At 39.7% G+C, this 26836-nt stretch overlaps 1 protein-coding gene across 1 annotated transcript in view; it reads right to left on the bottom strand.

The window, feature by feature from the left end:
• The window catches only part of ADAMTS14 (ADAM metallopeptidase with thrombospondin type 1 motif 14), a 237933-nt gene extending 213759 nt beyond the window's left edge, over positions 1–24174 (bottom strand). Inside the window, 2 exon segments of the mRNA XM_040437079.1 lie at positions 22409–22797; positions 23734–24174. Of these exon segments, the coding sequence (XP_040293013.1) occupies positions 22409–22797; positions 23734–23818 (474 nt within the window). The 5' untranslated portion in view covers positions 23819–24174.
• Positions 24175–26836: the final 2662 nt, after the last annotated feature.

Consider the following 26836-nt stretch of genomic DNA (forward strand, 5'->3'; position numbering starts at 1 on the left):
CAACACCAGGCAACTATTACTAACAACTGCCTATCCATAATGAGCCTTTCGGAATACATAGTGCATAGTAAAGCCATATAAACCATTTGTACCAGTGTAAGTGAATAGTTAGGATCTAAATAAACATTTTAAACAATTTTAGTAGTGAACCATAGCATTAACTCTTTAACGGTGAACCAGCGGTGCAACACCTTTAATCGTCATTAGATGCAATATCGGAAGACTCACATCACAAAGTAGACCCAGCTGTAAGGAGGTTTTCTGGTTTGCATAAACATCCTTTAAAATAATCATTTATGAAGGTAGCTGTAATTATGTATTTTTTTTTTTTACCTTTATTGCTCCTTTCTTCTGTTCAGGGCTGTGGTCACATGACCATGTCACTGCAGCTCTTTCTTATTTACTGTGATGTTATGTCCTACAGGGCAGTGATAAGGGAGTGTCTATGCAACTAGCTGGGTGGGAGGACCTATAAACTTCCTGGGAGTTGTTGGGGGGGATGCTGGAGTTGTGGTAGAAAAAGTGCATTATGGGTTTAGTTGGATACAGGAACAGGAAGTGCTACATACAAGATGTGAACCAACCAGAGTGATTTGTTTAAATGGTGAAAATGGGTCTGCAGAGTCCAAATTGAAAAAAAAAGCATGGAGAAGATGTACATGAGGTAAGCAACTACATAAGCATATTAGTTAAAAAGCAATGTAATGCTGAGAATATGATTGATAGGAACTGTTCTTTTAAAAAAAAGTTCTTTCAAGTTGTTTTGAAGTAGCTGAGGGGGATTTTTAAACTCAGTTTTCATGGAGTCTGTGTTGCCTTATTTTGACCCTAATCTATCAAATGTTGTACAATGTTTGATAAATTTGGTACATAATTAGTTCTACTTCACTTTCTGCGCCACTCTTTACTGTAGTAAATTGCGACTATTTTTGCGAAAAATGTGACAAATTAGTTTGAGAGGCTAAACACTTTCGCACCCACTTTTTAAGGCCTCATGCACACGACAGTTGTTTTTTGCGTCCGCAAATTGTGCGTCCGCTAAAAAAACCGGATACGGCATCAGTTTTTTTTGGAGGATCCGTTTTTTCCACAGATCCCTTGTAATAAATGCCTATCCTTGTCCGCAAATGTGAAAAAAGCAGGACATGCACTATTTCTTTTGCTGAAGGGAAACACGGACAACGGACGCGGAACACAAACGGATGAACTATCAGCATTTTTTTGCTGACCCATTGAAATGAATGGGTCCCCATCCTATCCGCAAAAAAAACGGAACGGAGGCCGAAAAAAAACAACTGTCGTGTGCATGAGGCCTAAAACTGTAGTGATCAATTAAAAATGCTACATTTTTAAATAAGCAGAAAAAGTCACAAAGCCCTAGTTTGTACATTTTTAAAGGAAATACACTGCGTGCAGAATTATTAGGCAAATGAGTATTTTGACCACATCATCCTCTTTATGCATGTTGTCTTACTCCAAGCTGTATAGGCTCGAAAGCCTACTACCAATTAAGCATATTAGGTGATGTGCATCTCTGTAATGAGAAGGGGTGTGGACTATGACATCAACACCCTATATTAGGTGTGCATAATTATTAGGCAACTTCATTTCCTTTGGCAAAATGGGTCAAAAGAAGGACTTGACAGGCTCAGAAAAGTCAAAAATAGTGAGATATCTTGCAGAGGGATGCAGCACTCTTAAAATTGCAAAGCTTCTGAAGCGTGATCATCGAACAATCAAGCGTTTCATTCAAAATAGTCAACAGGGTCGCAAGAAGCGTGTGGAAAAACCAAGGTGCAAAATAACTGCCCATGAACTGAGAAAAGTCAAGCGTGCAGCTGCCAAGATGCCACTTGCCACCAGTTTGGCCATATTTCAGAGCTGCAACATCACTGGAGTGCCCAAAAGCACAAGGTGTGCAATACTCAGAGACATGGCCAAGGTAAGAAAGGCTGAAAGATGACCACCACTGAACAAGACCCACAAGCTGAAACGTCAAGACTGGGCCAAGAAATATCTCAAGACTGATTTTTCTAAGGTTTTATGGACTGATGAAATGAGAGTGAGTCTTGATGGGCCAGATGGATGGGCCCGTGGCTGGATTGGTAAAGGGCAGAGAGCTCCAGTCCGACTCAGACGCCAGCAAGGTGGAGGTGGAGTACTGGTTTGGGCTGGTATCATCAAAGATGAGCTTGTGGGGCCTTTTCGGGTTGAGGATGGAGTCAAGCTCAACTCCCAGTCCTACTGCCAGTTTCTGGAAGACACCTTCTTCAAGCAGTGGTACAGGAAGAAGTCTGCATCCTTCAAGAAAAACATGATTTTCATGCAGGACAATGCTCCATCACACGCGTCCAAGTACTCCACAGCATGGCTGGCAAGAAAGGGTATAAAAGAAGAAAATCTAATGACATGGCCTCCTTGTTCACCTGATCTGAACCCCATTGAGAACCTGTGGTCCATCATCAAATGTGAGATTTACAAGGAGGGAAAACAGTACACCTCTCTGAACAGTGTCTGGGAGGCTGTGGTTGCTGCTGCACGCAATGTTGATGGTGAACAGATCAAAACACTGACAGAATCCATGGATGGCAGGCTTTTGAGTGTCCTTGCAAAGAAAGGTGGCTATATTGGTCACTGATTTGTTTTGGTTTTGTTTTTGAATGTCAGAAATGTATATTTGTGAATGTTGAGATGTTATATTGGTTTCACTGGTAAAAATAAATAATTGAAATGGGTATTTATTTGTTTTTTGTTAAGTTGCCTAATAATTATGCACAGTAATAGTCACCTGCACACACAGATATCCCCCTAAAATAGCTAAAACTAAAAACAAACTAAAAACTACTTCCAAAAATAATCAGCTTTGATATTAATGAGTTTTTTTGGGTTCATTGAGAACATGGTTGTTGTTCAATAATAAAATTAATCCTCAAAAATACAACTTGCCTAATAATTCTGCACTCCCTGTATATCACCAAAAATTTTATCTGCCAGCTAAAACCAGATACAACACTGAGCCTTTAGGAGTAACGGAAATGCCCCTGTTGCTCCTAGAAGCTTATTTGCCTATATAAAGACTTCATTTTTGTCATGTTCATGGAAAATTGAAAGAGTAGAGGAATTGTAAGCCCTCTGTGTTAAGCTACAGTAAGTAACATTTCATACACCTTTATAACATCTTGAAATTCTTGAGAAGCTGTCCTGTAGAATATTCCAAACTTGTGAAGTGTTTTCCCTACTGCTCGGCAATCCTAGACAGATGGCTGTGCAAGAACTTTCTTCAAAATAGTCATGAGCATATTAATCCAATTAAATATTAAAGCCAAGCGAAATATGGGATATAAATATGAAGAAAAGCAAGGTAATGACCCTAGGGAGATAGACCTAAACATCACTGGAGTTGTGACAATGAAGTAGAACATACAATTATTAAAGGATATAGCAGTCAAAAGGTACATTGTCAAGACTATGGTAGGGATGCGGGATGTAGATTGGGTGTACACACCACCTTACCCATAGTCTTTATCATCAGAATGTACAAGCTTAGAATGTACTTTTGGCATACAGATGAACTGGTATACAATTATACTATAAATACACTATATTAAAGTGGTTATCTCATGATAATGTAAAAAATGAAAATCAGATATCATATAGTACATGACAATCTCTTTCTACCAAAGCTAGAACCAGCCCTGTACCTCACATGGATCCAGAGATCTCCCCATTCATTGTTCTGCTAGACTTATATCAAGCTGAAAGCTCAAGGAGAGTGTCTTTTCTGCTGGAGCTCTCTCCCTATCACAGCTCAGGAGGCAGCGGTAGGACCGTCACCAGTCTAACAGTTAATAACTTTCTCTAAATGGAATACCCCTTTAATAATTAATTCACCATCTTTGAACCATCTCCAGGAGTTGTTTATATGAAGTGACTTTTTTATAATTCTATTTACCATATGGGAAGTTAGAGTTAGCTTGAGAAGATTGCAGTTTCTGGTGCACTGACAGCACAAGATGCGACAAAGTTATTAAGAGACGTGTGTGACCCCCATGATTTACCTGTTGCTTATTTAGTGAAAACATATTTTTCACTGCTGTATGGAGATTGTCATCATTCACGAACGTCACTGTCCATAATCTAATTCCCCTATGTCAGGAACTAGGGAAAATTTCATAGAAAATAGATTGACCTATCAATAAGTTTTTGGGGAGTGGGAGGAAACTAGATTATCTAGAAAAATACCATGCAAAAACATAAGGGGTACACAAAAAGCCCATGAAGATGTCTTTGGGTCAATTTGGACCCAGCACCTCAGTAGGCATTTTTTTCTAATTCTCAGCTGTCAGTATTTCACTATCAGTGCTGGCCCATAAGTGAATAAGCCCAATTCAGTAAAGCAATCATTGTAATTGGTTACATGTGCATGTCTCTGTAAATTATATTCTAATCTGGAAGCAATTGTAAAAAGAATTAAATGATTTACGATTACAAGTGAATCAAGTTAAACATAAACATAAGTGAGATGAGGTTCCTCGATGGGAAAACTCTATTAATCATATTCACACTACTGTTCACTCTTATCATCATATTAGTGCTCTTCAATCACAACTGCCCAACACATGTCCTCTGAATATTTATTTTAATACTTGCAATTATTTACTTATTTTCTAAAGTAATTTTAGATTTGAATGACATAAACTGGTCACACACTTTAGGCAAATGTCAGCTGAACCCACCGATTTGGTGGAGCTGGCTGATCTAATGGGCATTGGATCCTTCCAACATCTGCCTTTCAGGGATATAAGGATCAGGCAGCTGGATAAGCCACTGCCATAGGAGTTAGGACACATGCATGGTTGAGAGAGATAGCTGTCAGCCTGACCGTTTGGCCAACAGAAATCTGATGTTTATGGCCTGCCTTATAATATTATTGTATTATGTATGTTAATGACTTTTATTTTCTTATTTCACTCATGAATATGATATGTAATCTCTACTAAACCTCCAAATTTGAAAAACAAAGTAATCACAAAAAGGTTTTAAGTGATCACTAAAAATAATTCCAAAATTGTATTAAATAAATGTAACCTGACTTTCCCCTAAATTCTATCAAATTAAATTGAAATATTTCCTAAATCTTCAAAACCTAAGCAATGAACAAGTATTACCGCCTATGTAAAGACACTTTCAAAGACTAGTAGTGAACAGTATGTTAAAAACAGAAATTAAATTTTACCTTATTACTTTCCCCAACACTACAGTGGCAAGGGTCATCTTCTTTAATACCACTAGAATGCCTGCTGAATCTATCTCTCCCCTCTCCTTTGCATAGAAAATCATCTGAGAAGACAGATAAAAGGTAAGTAAGTTAAAAAAAAAAAAGAACCTACTTCAGAAAAAATGGCAAGTGTGACATATATCTTATATGTAATGTGACACTTATGTGGATATGACTATGTTTGGTCAAATTCACACTGATGGTGAGAACAACACCCCAATCAGACTAAGGGTATGTTCCCTGAACTGGCATTGCTGGGGAAAGCTGAGGTCAGCCAAAAGCAGTCAGATACATTTCCATCCATGTAATAGATGGATGGGCCAGCTGCTCCAAGTGTGCCATATTATGTCAGCAGCTCTCACAGGTGGATCCCAAGCAGGGGAAACCCTTCTGTGATGGGGTTTGCCACTGACATTTAACATTAGGTCACTGTGTCATTAAAAAAGCAAAAGAAACACACCATGTAGTCACCGTATGACTCCCTAAAGCACAAATGTTTATCACTCATTTTTATTATAATTTTTTTCTGATGGATATGTCCAGGTTAATTTAACTAAATCTATAGAGGTATATTTTGCTTTAACCCCTGGAACCTACACAAGTGAAAGGAGGGACAGGTGTGGCAGGATTGGCTCACCTTCTAAGGTGTATGGAGTCAGCCTTACTCTCCTCCAACATCTGTTTGAAAAAGAAGAATTGAGCATGTTGGATTTTAACACGCCAATCCATTGTTCCCATGTGAGAGGAGCCGATGCCAGAAATACCAGCTAGAGATTGAACAAATAAATTCATACAAATTAATTTTTTCATCAAAAAGAGTTTTCTGGGTTGTTCCCACTCCTCAATAAGCTACTGCCACTTGATTGACAGGTCCAGACATTTCTCCTGGCCCTGACAATGTCACGCATGTGCTGCTGCTTTGAGTAGTGGTGAAAGTGGAGAGGCTCTGCTACGGCTACCGGAGCAGAGACAGTTTTTCCGTCGCTACCTGGAAATGTAGTAGTGCATGCAGAGTCACTGCTCCAGTATCAGCAACAGAGTATCTGTGCTTGCGCCGCTACCCGAAGCAGTGCCGCAGGCATGAGTTTGAAACTATACACTGAAAATAGGATACTTGGAAAATAATGTGATTGAACAGGGACTGACAAAGTGTAAACTGCTAGTGGTTTTTGATCAATGATCACACAACTACAGTGGTACACCGTTTATTTTGTATTTTGCAGTAGGGCATATGTTGAAGCAGGGTTACACATTGTCATGGTAACAGTGATACATATGCTGGATAGCCTCCTATAGCATGTCATTCCAAGCTCTTTCAACTTGGACCCATATTTCAGTCAAGGTCGTTGTTGGCTGTTGTGCATGGGAGATCCAGTCCTCCTGAAAATTCTGATGTGGTCAACATTATTACAAAGGCAAAAGCTGCTATCATTACTGAAAACTATTGTTGATGGCCACCTCAGAGTTTTCAGGAGGGCTGGAGAGCGTCTATTGCCATCATACAAAATGTTTAGGCACACAGGACCAACAACAGATGTCATAGTGTGGGTTAAGCCATCATGGCCATTGCCATCTTGCATTTATGGAGGGTGCATTGACCAGTTTTTGATATGCCCAGGACATCGTGGAACCAGTCCTAGTGCATTTTTTGACTCAGGAGATGTGGTGTTCCAACAAGATAATGCCCACACACTTCCCACACTAAACTACATGCTGTTCAGAGTATCCAGCAGCTCCCCAGGCCAGTATAATCGCCAGATCTGCCCTCTTCATGGATCTCCCATGCACAGCTGCCAATAACCACCTTGACTGTACTACAGGTCTAAGTTGAAAAAACTTAAAATTACGTACCACAGATATCCAGCATATACCATGCCACAGTAGCTGCCTGTATCGCAGCAAGGAAAAATGCCACCCAGTATTATTGAGACCCAACCTCAACATATACCCTGCTGCAGAACTCAAAATAAAGGGTGCACCACCTTGATTGTGTGATCATTGACCAACCACCACTAGCAGTTTATACTTTGTCAATCTCAGCTATATCGCATTGTTTATTTTTTGTTATTTTTTTTTCAGTAATGTACTTAGGACTGCATTCTTCTCCAATCTGACTTTAATCTAATTTTATTTTTTCATCTGGAGGAGAAGACTTTGGGTGAAAATTCTAATGGATAACATTGGATCAATTCCATCAAATAACATGTGTCTTTAGAATATATTTAGTGTTAACTTTTATCCAATATGGGCTGAATAGGATCAGTTAATTGTTAATTGTTGGACTCTGAATATTAATTTTTAGTAGTACTGGTTTATCAAATGACTTTTACATAAAGCACATTTTTGCTTAGTTAATGTGGCTATGCATAGGCTGAAGTTTCAGTCATTAAGACATCTGGCCATAACGGACACTTTATGCGGAAGAGATATTTCACAAGGGTCAAAGTTTCAATTCTGACCCTTGAGGCAGAACTGTCTCTCTTCTGCTTCCACTGACTTATCATTGTCACCCTGGGCCACTGGACACACAATTCTCTCCCCAACTACACCCCTTCTGTATGCTCAGGTGTAAGAAAGAAAAAAAGAATGAAAGGAAAAAAAAAAGAAAGAAAGAAAGAAAGAATAATAATTTGATCAAACAAAGGTGATATCTCCTCAAGTTTCCTGTTGAACCTTCGCCGGATTATCAGCTCAATGCCTTACTAGGATGATCTACTAAACCATGTATGGACAACTTTAGTTGAGTGGTATAATTGTGAGCATGATTTCCATGGTAGATCTATAATTAGGTGCATATACTGGAAACCAAGAGAAAAATGTATCCTATAATACAGGAGATATCATTTTTGTATCAAAAATGTCATTAATATGCACTTATCTAGCAGTTTTTTTGAATGTTCTTTCTCTACTTTCTATGAAATTACTACCATAATAAAATTTTACACTTTGCACACACACTTTTAAGACCAATGCAAACATCCTAGTCTGCCTTAGATGTGACCTGCAAAGTTATGCCCATAGTCTCCTAGTTTATATAAAACCACCACTGTATCACCACTACATTTCTTTGATGGTACCAATGTACCTGTGCAAGAAATGTCTAAAGGAAAGAAGTTTTGAGGGCAAAAACCAAGTTGCCTTTGTATGCACATCACTAAGAGAAAATACTGTAAATCAATTGTACTGTGCAGCCTATTATGTGACCTTAGCTGATAGGCTCCCCTGTATTTTCTTTGGCAGGATGCCACAGGTTCCATTATTTTATATTAGTGCTTCCATATCCTTAATGAACCATTTGTAAGCCTACTTGTCTTTGATTTAAAAACTTGTGGGACCCTAAAATTGACGTTAGATGGACTTTATTATAACAGCTTATTTCACAGCAGATTAGAAATAAGATACTGGACAGAAAGCTCCAGCAGTAATAAATCAACTACACAGACATAAACCATTTTATTACTTACAACTAGAGATCAGTGAAGTTTTGAAAAATATGATTCAGCAACTTCGCCAAAGTTCACAAAGAAATTTGATTCATTCCAAATTAATTTGTCACAAATCGCTATAAATCAGGTATACCCAGGCCACTTTTCTTTAGGGTACGGCCAGAAGGAGCAACCATGCTGCGGGCAGGTTGCATCCATGCTGCAGTGAAGAACTGCACCACCAATTATACACCATTTGACTCAACCTACCATTTGTCCCTGAGCATGTCAGATTTGTCCAACTCCCTTGAAGATTATTTCCACCTGCCATGCCTGAGGCAGCTCCATGAGATAACTACCTCATGAGAGGTCGCGTTGCCACACTCACAACAGAGCTGATGACATGACTGAAGTCACCATAAAACAGACTTGCACACTGCATCATAAACTGAAGAGCGGACAAATATTTCCATTACGTAAAAAAAATATGAAATTGTCACGGGGTTCCGAAGGTGCACTCGGTCCCCCATTTCCCGCAGACCTGTTGCTTAGCTTTTGAAATCAGGATCTGTGTTTGACAACATTCCCAGGGCGGCTTTACTAGCTGGGTGGTTCCCTGCTCCTAGTCTGCCTTGAGCGACGAGCTGATCACTCGGTGCTCGACTGGTTGGTCTGTCGGTCATGTGACGCTGGCCACGTCACATGACCCTCACTCCCCACTATAAATACAGGCAGCCTGCTGGCTACAGGTTGCCTGTTAATTTCTAGGTTCCTGGCTATTTGTTGGACTACTGAATACTTACCTGATCCTGTTCCCTGACGATCCTTTGCCTGCTCCTCCTGTACTGCGCATCCGTCCTGGTATTGTGACCTCGGCTCCCACCTGACTACTCTCTTAGGACTCCTCTTGTACTTCTCTGCTCTCCTGGTATTTGACCCCGGCTTCTCCTGACCATTCTTTGCTTAATCCTTTGTACTGCATAGCTTTCTTGGTTCTGACCCGGTCCGTTCATGTTCCGTATTTTGTCTTGTCTGTCTTCCCTGCACATATCCTAAGTTAGGGACTGTCGTCCAGTTGTCCCCTGTCATCAGGACTCGTGAGGCAAGTAGGCAGGGACAGGGGTGAGGGTGGAGCGCAGTGGTCACTATCCTTCCCCCTGTGTGTGTGGACGTGACCGTTACAGAAATGCTAAATGTGACCACTAAGCAGAAATAATCCCTTACACTAAGGACTGCATTTAAGGGCATATGGATGGATACTGTCCCATTTCAAAAGACTGTTTGTAGCAGTATTTTTGTGAAGGTCTTCACTTTCAGTCATGTCCTCTCTACCTCGCCTCAGGAGTACATGCAAAAATGCCAGTTTGTCATAGTGAATTTCACTGGTGAATCTTAGATCCAGTGTATTACGTTCCCATACAAATTGACAGAACTCCCCTTTTGTGAACACGTCATCAATATATCTCAACCATAGACCTAAAGATGACAGGCTTTTTGATTTGAATAAGGTATAGTTTTCTGTTTTGGGCAATAGTGCCTGAAGATATAGTGAGAAACAGAAGTATTGGAACACCCTGCGATTTCGCAAGTTCTCCCACTTAGAAATCATGGAGGGGTCTGAAATTCACATTTTCGGTGCATTCCCACTCTGAGAGACAGAATTTAAAAAGAAATATAGGAAATCACATTGTATGATTTTTTAAGAATGTATTTGTCTTGCACTGCTGAACATAGTATTTGAACACCTGAGAAACAGCAAGAATTCTGGCTCTCAAAGACCTGTTACTGTGCCTTTAAAAAGCCCACTTCTACTCCACTCATTAATCTAACTTAGTAGCACCTGTCTGAGCTCTTTAAAGACACCTGTCCACCCCACATACAGTCAGATGCCAACTACTACCATGGGCAAGACAATAGAGCTGTCAAGAACTGTAAAAAGACAAAATTGTGGACCTCCACAAGGCTGGAAAGGGCTACGGGACAATTGCCAAGCAGCTTGGTGAAAATAGATCAACTGTTGGAGCAATTGTTAGAAAATGGAAGAGGCTAAAGACGACTGTCAGTCTCCCTCGGACTGGGGCTGCAGGTAAGATCTCACCTCGTGGGGTATAACTGATGATAAGAAAGGTGAGTAATCATCCCAGAACTACAAGGCAGGAGCTGGTCAATGACATGAAGAGAGCTGGGACCACAGTTTCAAAGGTCACTGTCGGTAGAACACTACACCGTTTCAAATCATGCATTGCACGGAAGGTTCCTCTGCTCAAGTCATCACATGTCCAGGCCCATCTGAAGTTTGCCAATGACCATCTGGATGATCCAGAGGAGGCATGGGAGAAAGTCATGTGGTCAGATCAGACCAAAGTAGAACTTTTTGGTCTAAACTTAGCTCATCGTGTTTGGGGGAAAAAGAAGGATGAGTTGCATCCCAAGAACACCATCCCTACTGTGAAGCATGCGGGCGGTAGCATCATGCTTTGGGGGTGCTTTTATGCGAAGGGGGCAGGACGACTGCACTGTATTAAGGAGAGGATGAATGAGGCCATTTATTGTGAGATTTTGAGCAACAACCTCCTTCCCTCAGTCAGAGCATTGAAGATGTCATGGCTGGCTCTTCCAACATGACAACGACCCAAAGCACACAGCCACGATAACCAAGTAGTGGCTCCGTAAGAAGCATATCAAGGTTTCGGAGTGGCCTAGCCAGTCTCCAGACCAAAATCCAAAAGAACATCTTTGGAGGGAGCTGAAACTCTGTGTTGCTCAGCGACAGCCCCGAAACCTGACAGATCTAGAGGAGATCTGTGTGAAGGAGTGGGCCAAAATCCCTGTTGCAGTGTATGCAAACCTGGTCAAGAACTACAGGAAACGTTTGACCTCTGTAATTGCAAACAAAGGCATATGTACCAAATATTAACACTGATTTTCTCAGGTGTTCAAATACTTATGTTCAACAGTGCAAGACAAATACATTCTTTAATGTGATTTCCTGAATTTTTTTATTTATTCTGTCTCTCAGAGAGGGAATGCACCTACAATGTGAATTTCAGACCCCTCCATGATTTCTAAGTGGGAGAACTTGCAAAATCGCAGGGTGTTCAAATACTTCTGTTCCTCACTGTATGGGACAAAATTCTCTGTATAGCCCCTAAACGATGTATATATCTCCCCAGATAAACATACAACATGTTATACTGTCTGTTTAATATAAAATATGAAATCCAATACAGCTACCCTCAAATGAGTTTAACACCAGAACACTATTCTTTTGATTTTTCTGATGACCTTCCGCTGTGATCATGTAGGTGTCCTGTGTAGATCAACTGGCTTGGAGATGCGCTATTATATCTCCTTATTAACCTGTAACCAAACCCGCTGTGGGCTCATCTCAGCTTAGCCAATGGGGTATGGCTGGTTAGACCGACACCACCCCCTTAATCCTATTGGCTGTTGATAGGGTTTACCCTGATGGTGGGCTGGCCATAGTGGTTAAAAGACCATGCTCTGATTGAGTACAGAGCCACTGCCTATATAGAAAGAACCCGTGTCACCATGCTGCTGTTCAGGGCATGTTATTAAGACCTCTTAGCACAACTATTACATCATACATTGGTCCCTTATTCCGTGGGGCTCTGCCATATCACACGTGTTTTTTTTTTTTAGGAAGATACAGACTATTCTCCTTTTTTAATACATATCAATAAACACTATGTTTTAGTTCCATTTGATATACCATTGTCTCTCTCCCTGCATGGTATTACAGTAGAAAGCTTCTCTTAGGATAGTACTGGACCTCTCAACAGCTGCATAAGATGCACATATGGAATGTCTGCCCCAGGGTCCTACATCTGTTTTATTTGTCCACGTCCATTTTTTTTTTTTTTTTGCTGTAGCATTCATAGAGCATTTTTGGTCTACCTGTTGCTTACTCTTTTGTATCCAAGCAAATAGTGAAAGTTAGCCTCTCAAGGGTCGATAGCCAATATTCCTGTTCTAGGACTTGCACACATAAATGCTTTGTATTTGTGCTCAGTTGGGCCAGAAATTCAAAAAGAAAACCTTAAACTACGTATAGGGTCATTATAATTCCAATAAACATTTACAAAATGCATATCATTTTTCAGTACTTCCTGGTTATATTATAGCTCATATTTCATACATACTTCTGGAGAGAAACATCTAGACAAATAGTACTGTTCCTACTCATTACTAATGGATAAATATATGAATTTCAATAAATAATATAAGCATATATTTCATATGACCAAGATTTATTTCAGTATATCAAAAGAAGCAGTTTATCATATTAACAATATTAAAATGCTAAAATATAAAGCATTTAGAATGCAATGATTTCTAAAGTGTTTAACCCTTTTATGACCAAGGGTCATTGATACCCCCGTGACCACGTCAAATTTTGCAAATCTGACGTGTCACTTTATGTGGTAATAACTTTGGAATGCTTTTACTTATCCAAACCATTCTGAGACAATTTTTTTTGTGTGACACGTACTTCATGATGTTGGCATCATTTTGGAAATGTAATTTTATTTTTTTAGGAGATTATAAGGCTTAGAAGTTTAGAAGCAAATTTCCAAAACCCACTTTTTAAGGACCAGTTCAGGTCTGAAGTCAGTTTGTGGGGCTTACATAGTGGAAACCCCCTATGAATGACCCCATTTCAGAAACTACACTGCTCAAGTTACTCAAAACTGATTTTGCTAACTTTGTTAACCCTTTAGTTGTTCCACAAGAATTAAAGGAAAATGGAGATTACATTTCTAAATTTCACTTTTTTGGTAGATTTTCCATTTCAATCCATCTTTTTCTTTAACACATCGAGGATTAACAGCCAAAAAAACCTCAATATTTTTATACCCTGATTCTGCGGTTTACAGAAACACCCCACATGTGGTCATAAACTGATGTAAGGGCATACGGCAGGGCGCAGAAGGAAAGGAGCACCATATGGTTTTTGGAAGGCAGATTTTGCTGGACTGGTTTTTAGATGCCATGTCCCATTTGAAGCCCCCTGATGCACCCTTACAGTAGAAACTCCCAAAAAGTGACCCCATTTTGGAAACTAAGGGATAAGGTGCCAGTTTTATTGGTAGTATTTTGGGGTACATATGATTTTAATTGCTCTATATTATGTTTTTTGTGAGGCAAGGTAACCAAAAAATTTCAGTTTTGGCACCGTCTTTATATTTTATTTTCTACAAGATTCATCTGACAGGGAAGATCATGTACTATTTTTATAGAGCAGGTTGTTACGGATGTAATGATATCAAATATGTCTACTTTCTTTGTTTGTTTCAGTTTTACATAATAAAGCATTTTTGAAAAAAATATATGGTTTTGAGTCTCAATTTTCTGAATGCCTTATTTTTTTTATTTTTCTGCCGATCGTCTTGTGCAGGGGCTTGTTTTTTGCAGAAAGAGTTGATGTTTTTATTGGTACCATTTTTGGGTACATATTATTTTTTGATCCTTCATTATTACACTTTATGCGGCAAGGTGACCAAAAAATTGTTTGTTTGAAACAGTTTTTATTTATTTATTTTTACAGCATTTACCAGAGGGGTTAGGTCATGTGAAATTTCTATAGAGCAGATCGTTACAGACGTGGAAATACCTAATATGTATACTTTTTTATTTATTTAAGTTTTACACAATAATAGCATTTTTGAAACAAAAAAAATGATGTTTTAGTGTCTCCATAGTCTGAGAGCCATAGGTTTTATATTTTTTGCCTAATCGTCTTATGTATGGTCATATGCCTTTTTGATCGCTTGGTGTTGCAATTTTTGTGCAGTAAGGTGACAACAAATATTTTTTTTTGGCACTGTTTTTATTTTTATTTTTTACGGTGTTCAGCTGAGGGGTTAGGTCATGTGATATTTTTATAGAGCTTGTTGTTACGGACATACCATACCTAATATGTATACTTTTTTACATTTATTTCATTTTAGAACAATAATAGCATATTTTAAACAAAAAAATGTTTTAGTGTCTCCACGTTCTAAGAGCTATAAGTTTTTAAGCGATTTTCTTATGTAGGGGATCATTTTGCGGGATGAAGTGACGGTTTTATTGGTACCATTTTGTAGGACATACAACTTTTTGATCGCTTGGTTGATTGCTTTTTTTATGGTGTTTATTGGACAGGGTGGAATATGTGATATATTTATAGACGCGGTGGTCGTTATGGACGCGGTGATACCTAATATGTGTAGTTTATAATTTTTTTAATTTTTTTTTATCTCTTATAAAATTAGCGGATATAGGAAAAGGCAATTTATTTTATATTTAATTTACATTCTTATTAATTAATTTTTTTTACCTTTTTTATTTTCACACTTTTTTTATCAAGTCCCACTTGGATCTTGAAGATCCAGTGGGGCTAATGGTTGTACTATACTTTGCAATGCTCTTGCATTGCAAAGTATAATACTATCAGTTTTACACTGATAGATGGCAACCATCAGGCTGCTGCCATCGCAGCACGGCAGCCCGATGGTTGAGAGAGGGAGCCCCCTCCCTCTGTTAACCCCTTGGATTCCGCAGACAGCGCCATCTAAGGGGTTACAGCAGAGTGTCAGCATACAGCTGACACTCACTGCTGATGGTGGCATCTCAGGAACAGAGCCGCCGCCATCAGATACAGAAGTGGGACCGCATAAGGGGGCACAGACGAGGGCTGGGGAGGGGACACATGGGTAGGGGACACGGATGGGGGCAGGCCAGTCGGCCCATACACAGTGCACGGCCGGCAAAGCTGTAGGCAGGGCGCACAGAAGGGGGCACAGATCGGGGCAGGGGGCTCACATATTGGGGGCAAATATTGGGGGCACGAAAGATATGGTTCCTGATTTCAGGCTCTGATCTGCAGAGTGCAGATCAGAGCCTGAAAGCATCATTTTAACACTGCCGTGCTCCGATTTTTTAGTCTGCACAAACTAACCAATTGGAGTGATCGTCAGCAAGGGACCACTCTGATTGGTCCCTTGCCGGCATTACTGGACTGTACGCTGTCGGTGACAGCAGCAGTGCAGGGGCAGAAGCTTTAATTCAAGCGCTTTGCAGTGCCTGGATTAAAGAGGTGCCATAACGTTTATATACGTGCTAGCTAGCTGCACGTATATAGCCATATGGCAGTCGTGAAGGGATTAAACCAACTCCTCACTCAGGCATACAGCTTTAAATGTGTGCTTCCATTTATGGTGATGAGGGGACTAGAATAAATTTTCCCTATATATAATAACCATATGTGGATACTTAGGCTACTTTCACACTAGCGTTTTGGCTTTCCGTTTGTGAGATCCGTTCAGGGCTCTGAAAAGTGGTCTAAAACTGATCAGTTTTGCCCTAATGCATTCTGAATAGAAAAGGATCCGCTCAGAATGCATCAGTTTGCCTCCATTAAGTCACTATTCCGCTCTGGAGGCGGACACCAAAACGCTGTCTGCAGCATTTTGCTGTCAGCCTGACAAAGCGGAGCCAAATGGATCAGTTTTCTCTGACACAATAGAAAACGGATCTGCCCCCCCATTGACTTTCAATGGTGTTCAAGACGGATCTGTGATGGCTATAGAAGACATAATACAACCGGATCCGTTCATGACGGATGCATGCGGTTTTATTATTGTAACAGAAGCGTTTTTGCAGATCCATGACGAATTCGCAAAAACGCTAGTGTGAAAGTAGCCTAAGCCAGAGATCAGTACCTTTTTTCACTTTTATTTCTATAACACAGACACACAGATAAGCCATAACATAAAACCACTTGCCTAATTTTATGTTGGTCTCCTTGTGTCACCAAAACAGCTCTGACATGTCAAGGTATAGTCGACACATGACCTCTGATGGTATCCTGATGTATCTGGCACCAAGACATTAGCAGTAGATCTTTTAAGACCTGGAGGTTGTGAGGTGGGGACTTCATGGTTCAGATTTGCATTTCCTTCATAGCCCACAATTGTCTTATTGGATTGAGATGTGGGAAATTTGGAGGCCAAATTGACATCTATATTCCTTGTTCCTCACACTTACGGAATATGTGCATCATCTGACCATTTTAGCTGCTTTCAGCAGTGGTCATCATGGGCACTCTGATGCCTGAGAACATCACTGAAATCTTTAGCATTTATGACCCAGTCGCTGGTTTGCTTTCCTTGAACCACTTTTTGTAGGTAGTAACCACACAATAATGGGAGCACCTCACAAGAGCTGGAATTTTGGAGATGCTGTGACCCAGTTGCCAAGCGATCACTATTTGGCCCTTGTAAGCCACACACATCCTTATGCTTACCATTTTTCCTGCTTCCAACACATCAACATTAAAAAATAACTGTTCACTTACTGCCTAAGATCTAACATCCCTTGATTGGTGCTGTGAGGGCTTAAGTCACGTGCAGATAGACTCACTTCATCTCACTACTGAGGCCAACAGGACATCTCTAGACTATCTGCCAAATTGATTGATTAAAACAATACACTAATGTTAGTCCTAAACATAATAATGACATTGTCAGGCTTCGTTCGCACCTTTACATTCAGCATATGTGTCGTGAAAGTTCCCGGTACACATGCTGAATGCATCCATAGGTACCCATGTACCAAGCAGATCCCAAAGGAATGTTCTTTTGGTATACATTTCACCAGTATGTGTCAACATAGCTTTTTTATCACTTTATAGGAAAGCGTAGGCTTCATCACCTGCTTCCATTAGAGGTACACATCAGATAATACTCCAAAGTATACCACAAATGGATGCATAATAATCATAATGATTTTGATATTGTCCAAAATATAGTATAAGTGCTAATAATTGATAATTCGTCTATAGCACTACTACAATCTGTTCCAAACAATCAAAATGTGCTCCATCAAACCTAAACCTTGTAATCCTATAAACAGTATAATAATGCACACAGAAGCGCGTGACTCCATATGGTTTCAGCAGCAGTCACATGCTCTACGTACTGACATCACCTCTATGTTCAACCAAATATCACATCCATTTATTCTGAATAAACATCTCATTGCAAAGCTATGGGCATTTATATGTATGCTAGGCTTTTGCTCCTATAACAGCCTCCATTCTTTTAGAAGACCTTTCTCTAGATTTTCAAACATGGCTACCAGAATTCATGGCTTAATTCATGTCTATTCACCTATATGGGTGTTATTGAAGGTTTGAGTCTGATGTCACATGATAAAACTTGTCTGATAGTCACGATCTGAGTAATCCAATAGCCTTTAGTGTTGAGATGGACTGTACCAACAGCTAGTGTATGTTCTTTCACACCACGTTTGACAAACCAATAACCCATGAATTGTACTGTACTGCCATGCTTATAAAGGAAAGAGTCATTCCTAAACTATATTCAGAAATCTGATGCAAATAATCCTTTAGAAAACACTCTTACAGTATTGGAGCCAGTGGCTCAGTATAGACCATAAATACACCTGATCATGATGTCTTATTCATCAAGCTTTAAAGGGGTTGTGTGATCCTAAATATTAGTGGCATATCTCTAGGATATGCCACCAATGTCAGATAGGTGCGAGTCCCAGAGGTCCAGATCTCCAGAACAGGCCCCTGGAAGTGAACTGTGCAAGTGCGTTGTGCTCTCCATTCACTTCTATGGGCATTCTGCAAATATTTAAGCTAGTGCGCTCAGCTATTTTTGGAAGTCCCACAGAAGTTAATGGAGAGAGCACAGCGCATGCACGACCACCTCTATGGGACAACTAGAAATAGCTGAAGCATTTTCGAAACTGCCATAAAAGCGAATGGTGGGTGGGTAGCTGTGCTTGAGTGGTGTGCTCTCTTTTGGGCCATGTTTCAAACTCAGTCATATTTTAGACGTCAAAGTATTTTGTTGAGGTTAAAGGGTGTGTCCAGGATTTTACTGCTGATGGCCTATCCTAATGATAGGTCATCAAGATCTTTTCAGCAGGTGTCCGCTTTCACGCATCCCCACCGATCAGCTATTTTGGGCTAGCTTCATCACGGAAACTACACAGCTTTATCTATTGTGTAGTGGACAAAGCTAGTTACTGCTGCTCCTGTTCATTTCAATAGGAGCAGCACTGCAGTTACCTGCTCGAAGCTGTGTAGTTCCAGAGCTGACTTCCAATGCTGCAGCTATTGCAGAAGAGCTGTTCATCAGGCGTGCCAAATGTCAGACCACCGGCCAGATATTGATTGCCTATCTAGGCCATCAATATTAAAATCTTGGACAACCTTTTTAAGGATGGTGTAGTTGCCCACATTTGTTCCAGTGGTAATTTGGAATTTTGCAACTGAAGATGGACAAGTATTAAAGCATGGCAGACATTTATCAAATCTGCTATGCCTGTTGTGTGGCATACAAATGCCACAAGTGATGTGCAACATTTTATGCTCTTTTTTGTGACTTCTTGTTACATTTTGATGAGCTTTGTCCATTTTAATGTGAACACTATCGTTTTCTAAGTCCCTGTGGTCTTCTAGATGAGTAATTCAACTGCTAATTTTGGTGTATGGATAATGTGGTTATCAATTACACATATTTTAGACATCTATCTAGCAATAGATGTGAATGAAACTGGAAAATGAGGACAAATACCCATCTACCTATGTATTAGTAGCATCAGACAGCAGCTGCAAACAGTATGTCTATCCCTGGCGGACCTCTGCCATAAACCCATAATCTGCTGGTTACCAAGATTCTTGCTAAATGAAAACAGGTTTTTTTTTCATAGTGGGAGCTCACTTGTATGACTATATGAAATTATAGCAATCTGATTTGGATGGGTAAAAGTCCAGTTGGTCCAAATTTTGCTTCCCATAAGGACAGTTAGGTTGTCCTCATGCACGTTAGATTGCATTTTTTATAAATTTTTCAGGAGGAAATCCTGAAGATTTAGGAGTGTTTGCAAATGTTTTCCCAAGTTGTGAATCGAGGCACACCAACACTAAGATATGTACTATTTGCCACTTCCTGGTTGTCAGTGTTCCCTCCATTTATGTGCTGTGTTATAGGGGTATTCTGGTTTCAAGATGAAATAGGACAACTCAGGGGATCTACTTATAATTCAAAACAGATGCTTACTTACCTGATAGACCCTGCACTGCCACCCTGGTTCTCCCAACTGGGCTCTGTTTTCCCAGTTGCAGAAGTGATGTCACATTGCCAATACCTGTATGTGACCTCTGGAGCCAATCACTGACCTCAGTGCTGTCTCATGTGTTGTTGACATGACATCACTGCTGCAGTCAGGAAAACAGAGCTCTGCCAGGAGAACAAGAGTAGCGGCACAGAATCTGTCAGGTAAGTAATTATCTATTCTTTATTACAGGTCGAATCACTGAGTTGTCCAGTTTCCTCTTGAAAGACTTTGGGAAGACTTTGGGAAAACCTGAGAGTCAAAAGCACAAGGTAGCCATGTTGACAGCAAATAAACTACTGTCAGTGCTTCTTTCATATTTTTCTTAGTTTGAAGAACTTACAGTAATGCGTGGGAAACTGTGAGAGAGATTTTTCCACATGCTGACAAATGGAATTTAGTTAATCTTCCCTACTGATCATATTGTCAATTTAAAGGGGTTCAACTGGTTAAATAAAAAGTCTTCCTTCTCTTTAAGGACTCGTACATGCTACAGTCAGAGGTCAACACTAGGCAGGTTTCCAAGCTGGTTCAAATTTATGGAAAATACATACTCACTCCCTGAAGCGTTGTAATGAAACCCAAAGCCATATGAAGAGAAAAGGATTTAGATATAAGTTGACAGAGCCAACAGCAACTTGATTCTAAAGCCCAATCCCTGCACTCTACACAAGTGTTTTAGCAGCAGTATTAAAATATCAGGAGCTATGGCATTTTCTTTAAGTGTCTCTGGTCATCCACAACCTGTTTTGTGCAGGTTCCATATGCAGTCTCAGAAAAAAATGGATGGGCTATTGATCCATAGCTATATAACTACAGTATTTTGTTAAATGAAGTTATGGTAAGACTGGACTGCTAATCCACACATATTTACTGTTCCTAACTGATGATAAGTAGGAATCGGTACCTAATATATATAACTCACATATAGCTCGGTGACAATGGCTTAAGGAAGTGGTAGAGAAGATGAATGAAGGTTTAAATATGTAGGACAGCAGATGGTAATAATAATACCATCAAATAGTGTTACATGTCTACAAACTTGTACAATATCCGGTAAGATAATTGCAGGGGAAGAAGAAAAATTAAAAGCTACAAGTTGGTTTTGTTTGCTCCGTAGGTCCTAGTCTTTGCTGAATTGCCATATGGCAGTAGGTTGATACAATGGGCTGCAACGTGAGCAATGCAGTTGCATTATTGGTGTATATATAATCATGAAAATACTGTATTTTAAGGTGTGGTTAAAGGGGTTATCCATTTTCTCAAACAGCCCCCCATGTGCTGGGCCCCTCATAGGTAATATACTTACCCCGCTCCGCCGCTGCTGCTTCTCCCTGTACAAACATGAAAACATCCGGTTTTGGGGGAAAGCAGCCAATGGCAGGTGGGGACGAGCCTCCCTAGCATCACCCGTGATGCTAGGGAGAATCGTCCCTGTCCCCTCCTGTCATTGGCTGCTCCCCCCCAACACCAGATGTTTTCATCCTTGTACAGGGAGAAGCAGCAGCGGCGGTTCGGGGACCAGGAGCGGTGCCGGAAGCGGATAAGTATATTAGCAGGGTAAGTATATTACCTGTGAGGGGCCCAGCACATGGGGGGGGGGGCTGTTTGAGAAATTGGTTAACCCCTTTAAATGAGTCACAATTTACTTGGCTCATAATCCCTATGAAAATGTGTTGTTTTTTTTTATAGGATCCAACATATGGCTAATTTACATAATGAGGTAATGCTATATATCAGTCCATGAATTCTCTAAACATGTAAGTAAATGTGGAATACAATATTGGTATAAGATTCCAAGCTCTGACATCTGACCAGACTCCTGTAGACTATGTATGATAAAGCCTAACTTCCAAGAAAAATATGTGAAGTTCAGACATACCCACCAGGCAAACAGGTGAAAGTATAATACACATTTCTGCATACTCATTTTTCTTCTGATATTAAGAATGTTTAGTTTGAAACACTGTGGGAAAACCTGAGAGAACCAAAAGCATAATTATGCAGTTACTGTATGTTCTGTTTTCAGAAATGCGCTCAAAAATCCAAGCCTGTTATATACTGTACATAGGACATGTCAAGCAAGCCCCCATAACTCTTCCAGAGATACAAATAACAAGCCAATGTATTTTTGGCACAAGTTGAACTGACAGCAGTTGAAGTTCAGTTAGCTGCCAAAGCTTATTATGTCCCTAGAGTTGTTTAGTGTAGTATGATGTTTCAGAATTAGCCATGAAAGAACATTACTACTATTTGTGTTTTCCATAAAGCAGGTTTGCTGGTGACAAGTTAAAATGTTGAACATGTATATATTCTAGAATAAGAAGATCAAATTAATTCAGAAACCATTTGCAATCCAAGAGAGATCCAAAAATGTTTGCAGGGATGAGTGCACACTATATATCTACTTTCCAGTACTTCTTTTCAACTTGATTTCTTTTGCTTTCCTAACAAATCAAGACATTTTAGAGCATGTTTAGCTACTCCAAGTTCCATAAGTATATGGGGAAAGTTGTAGAGCATAAAATTGTAGTAACAGTTGACTTACCAGTCCATCACAGTTGCTGATGGCCACAGTGGCTCCAGGCATATCTGTGATATCTCCCGTATATACACAATCACCACGGATTGAGCCATGAGAAATATCCTGAAAATCCTCCTGCCACTCAATAGTAGCCTCTTTAGAAACCAGCTTTTTATTGGGCTTCAAACGTAGATGTAGCTGCTTGCCAAAGACTGTGACATTGAAGTACAAGCACCTATCATCTGACTGAGTTTTTGGTGGATCAGGAATACTTCGGGCAAACCTCTGCCCAGGGTGCTTTAAGGTCATTCTACTTCCTGCTGCTGACACCACGTGGGAAATATATCGTCCTAGATGATCTGTACTGAATGGGACAACCACACCGTATTCACTTAGCTTTCCAGAGAGGTGTTCTATTGGGAATAAATAAGAGTTTTAGAGATAAATTGACCTAAGTAGGTTTTAGCAATGATATTGGGTCACAAAATCTTTCTCTTTCTTTGACATTTTGGACCACACATTTTTTACCACATTTTCTACCAGTAGTCCAGTCGCTGCCCCAAGCAAATTTGCCTGACAAGGAACACATTGCTTTTGTTTGTTGACACCATATTGAGGCTTGTAAATTAGAATGTAAATTAGAACAGGGGTTGTATGCTGCAACACATTCACAAAAAGTTGAATACGGCTGTTAAATATTGACCTTAGCCTGTATTCTAAGAAACATTTTACAGCTTTCCCAGCTGCATACTCTTATTACAGTTTCCTCGCCAGGGGGGAATGAGCAAAGCCTTGACTTGCAGCCCCATCTGCATGAAGCAAGTTTATTGACACCTGTCAAAACAGACTCACCTATGTATTAATTTACAAGTAAAAAATAAAAAGTGAATGGGCTATTCAATGAAGGACCACAGCTTTTCTATGGACTAATGGTTATAGTAATCTACAAAATGTAGAGTAATTGTTTATTCCTCTATATTGGGGTAGCATTTACATATGAAACCTACTAAACAGACCTATTCATATGAAGTCAGTTGAAATGAGTGATTATGCAAAATCTAAAAAGTTAGAAATAACAGTACAAAAGTCAAACTTTAAGATATTTAGCCAAGGTCACAAAATAAAGTTTAATATTTATCGTCCAGAATGCTTAATTAAATCATGCTGATTGCTTATGAAGTCAGTCAGTATAAGGTATACTCACATTTAACCAGTTTCAAAGAAATCTAATGGATAAATGAGGTCTAATCTCTGAAATATATTTTGTAAACTGTTTATTCATTGCATTAGCCAAGTACATTCATTCAGGCAAAGCACAAATTTCAATGCAAATCTTTTTGAAATCCTACCTTTAGAAATAAATGAATCCACAGTCAGCCAGAAGAAAGATGTAAAAAAGCAAAACACAATCCCACACATGTAAAGAAAATCCATTGGATAAAGCTTGCAGAAGAGTTTGTGTAGTTTCCTAAGTGAGAAGAAGTGGAATAAAACAGTATCCAGTAAATCAGGAGTTTGATTAGCCTTTTTTCGTCTTCAGATAATCTCAATTTTGACCAGTTTGAAGGACATTTGCAGATTCAGAGAGATACAGAAAGAGAGAGAAGGATCTTGCAGGATTTTCTCCAGCCAGCCAGGCGTTTAAAAATCTGTTCTCCTCCTGTTGCAGTGCTGCAGATTGTCAGATCAGGAGAGGCACACTCTGGAGTGCTGGGGGAGAAACTTAAAGCAGCTTTGATACAGTCTTTTTGGACCCTTGTAAACTGTGCCTATCCAGGAGAAGCCCCATCCATTTAGGAAGGCAAAAGAAATAAGGGAGGAGGAGAAAAAGAGAGTGGAAAAGGGAGGGAGGTCTGGATAGTCAGAGTGCATTGCAACTCCAGCCAGAGGATGCAAATACTGACATCATCTGTAACATTGTAGCACAGACACACCCTGGGTTCCCTATGTCCCTCCTCTGGAGAGACGGGGTCTCCCAAATCTGTCACATGTGAGACTGTACTTTGCCGTAAAACTGAAAATAAAGAGGAGGTGGAAGTAAAAACAGAATCAGTCTGTAGGATGTACCTTCACTGTGAAGAATGGGCTCAGTGTTCCCAGTAGGAAAATACTTGAGCATTTGAACAATTCCTCACTTTTCTTCCAGGTGACTCGTCTCAATTTCTCTTTGTATAATTGTAATTTTGACCAGCCATAACAATTTCCCTAACTTTACAAATTAGTTCCATTTTATTTCAACGAAACACTTTTCATAAACAGGCAATACATCGTCATAATCACCTATTGATGTCAAAAAGGGACACTGGCAACTGTGGGATATAGCTGCTCTATTATGTGGCTCTAGCAAATAAATCACATTTAAGCCAGTTGCTCAGGTGGATTGCAACTGATCAGTAATTGTGAGCCATAGATTGTACAGAGGTAGAAAAACATGGCTGCTTTCACCCAGAACACTCTGCCACACCTGTCATGTCTGGTGTTACAGCTGAGTGAAGTGAATGACTCTGACTCTGAGCTGCAATACCGCACACAACATGTGAACAGGGGTGGAGCAGTTTATGGAAAAAGCAACCTTCCTTTTGTAATCTTGTACCCTTTTAACATATCTATAACTATCTAGAAAAAACACTATCTGACCTGAGTAAGAAGGAGATCTGCCCTTGAAATGCGTTATAAATAAAGTACAAGTGTTTTATCAGCATCAACCCCATTTCTGAGCAGCTCCTGTGACAGCACCAAAGAAGTCCTCTTTTTATATTTTTTTACAAACTTGGATGTAGCATAAGTTTAGCTACTCTCGTTTTACTATAGTTATAAAATAATAGGAAATCACTAATAAAGTACTAATATTCCTGCTTATTCTAAGGTTTTAAATAGTACTTCAGTTTGGTGCCAAGAAATGTATTAGGGATTGCTCATATAGCCTGCAGACCTGAGTTTACTGACATGTTATTATGAGATCATGGCTATCGAGTGACTTCAGGAATAACTTGTGCTGGGGATTTGCCACGGAAATCCTGTAATATACTCCTCCAATGTAAAGCTTCATTTTGAAGCATTAAAGTTAGTGAAATGTTTGTTTTTTGAGGTTTGTAAGTAGTCTTCTTTTTGAATTTCAGTTTTTTATGACTTGACTTCTATTGACTCCCAATTATTGACAAGTGTGTTACGTAAATGTAGTAGTAAAGAATTGAAGGAAAGTAGACTACATAGCCACATGTCTGGTACCTTTGTGGCATGCTGTTGGCCAATTGGGTTTAGAAAAGGATATTAGGCCTTTACAAGTGGTCCATGCTGATGCCGGTGATGTAGTACACACATCCATGTTTCTTATAGTTAATGAGGTTTGTCCTGGTAAAAACATTCCAAAAATGGTGCCACGAAAATGAATAGGCTGTGCAACGGAACTAAGGCTACCTTCACATCCGCGTATTTCATTCTCTGACGGAACAGCCTGTTGGAATGAAATGGATCCGGCATTGGTGGATGCGAACTGAATTTCTGCCGGCCCCATCAAAGTATAATGGGGTCCGGCAGACATTCAGTTTGCATCCAGCTGCTACATGCTGCGTTTTGTGTCCAGACAATCCTCTGATCGGAACAGGCTACCACAGATGTAAAGGTAGCCTAACCCAATGTAAATTTTAGTTTTCCATGGGCATAAGAAAGAATATTTTAAGAAAAACTATTAGTACAAAACAGAGAATAATTAAAAGACTTGCAAATTCCCTATTTAGTAACTAATGCTTCTAAATACAAATTTCCAAAGATCTTGGAACATTTTGGGATGATTAATGATGTAGGTTTGGTATTTCTATTTTGAAGTGTATTGAGGTATGCTGTAATAACCCCTGACAAAAATATGTGCAAGTGCTCAGGCTACAGAACTTCTTGTTAAATATGTGGCGTCTTATTTACTTGAAATTCTTTTAATATCTCTAGTCTTCATCGACAGCATGTATGTCAAGTGAACATATCTCGAGACAAGTATCACTCCTGAGTTGTCTGGATCTATTATCAGTACATATCTTTAGCTTGTAGATTAAATCCTTCTAACCAATGAAATGTAACTAGCAAACAACTATTAATTTGAAGCCCCAAAAATACCAAACTAATTACTTGCTTATATTTTTTTAGTCTGTAGTTTAGCTGCATAGTTTATAGATTTAAAAGAGTTGCCCCCCAATGGACATGTATCACCTATCCAGAGGATAGGCAACAAATGTCTGATCATAGGGGCCTTACCGTTGATCTTGTATGTAGAGAAATAATTGCTTTTCCAGCTCACCATACCAGCTAAGGTGCACGGAACTCGACCGGACCAGTCCAGATAGATGCAATACAAAAAAGGAGATGTTCCAGCACACAGTAAATCTACATGGTTGTTCGTATTTATTGGTCTTCAAAATAAAATCAAGTACAGCATGTATCTACACCCACCACCGGACGGTT

Source organism: Bufo bufo, chromosome 6, assembly GCF_905171765.1.
Source record: "Bufo bufo chromosome 6, aBufBuf1.1, whole genome shotgun sequence".
NCBI lineage: Eukaryota > Metazoa > Chordata > Amphibia > Anura > Bufonidae > Bufo > Bufo bufo.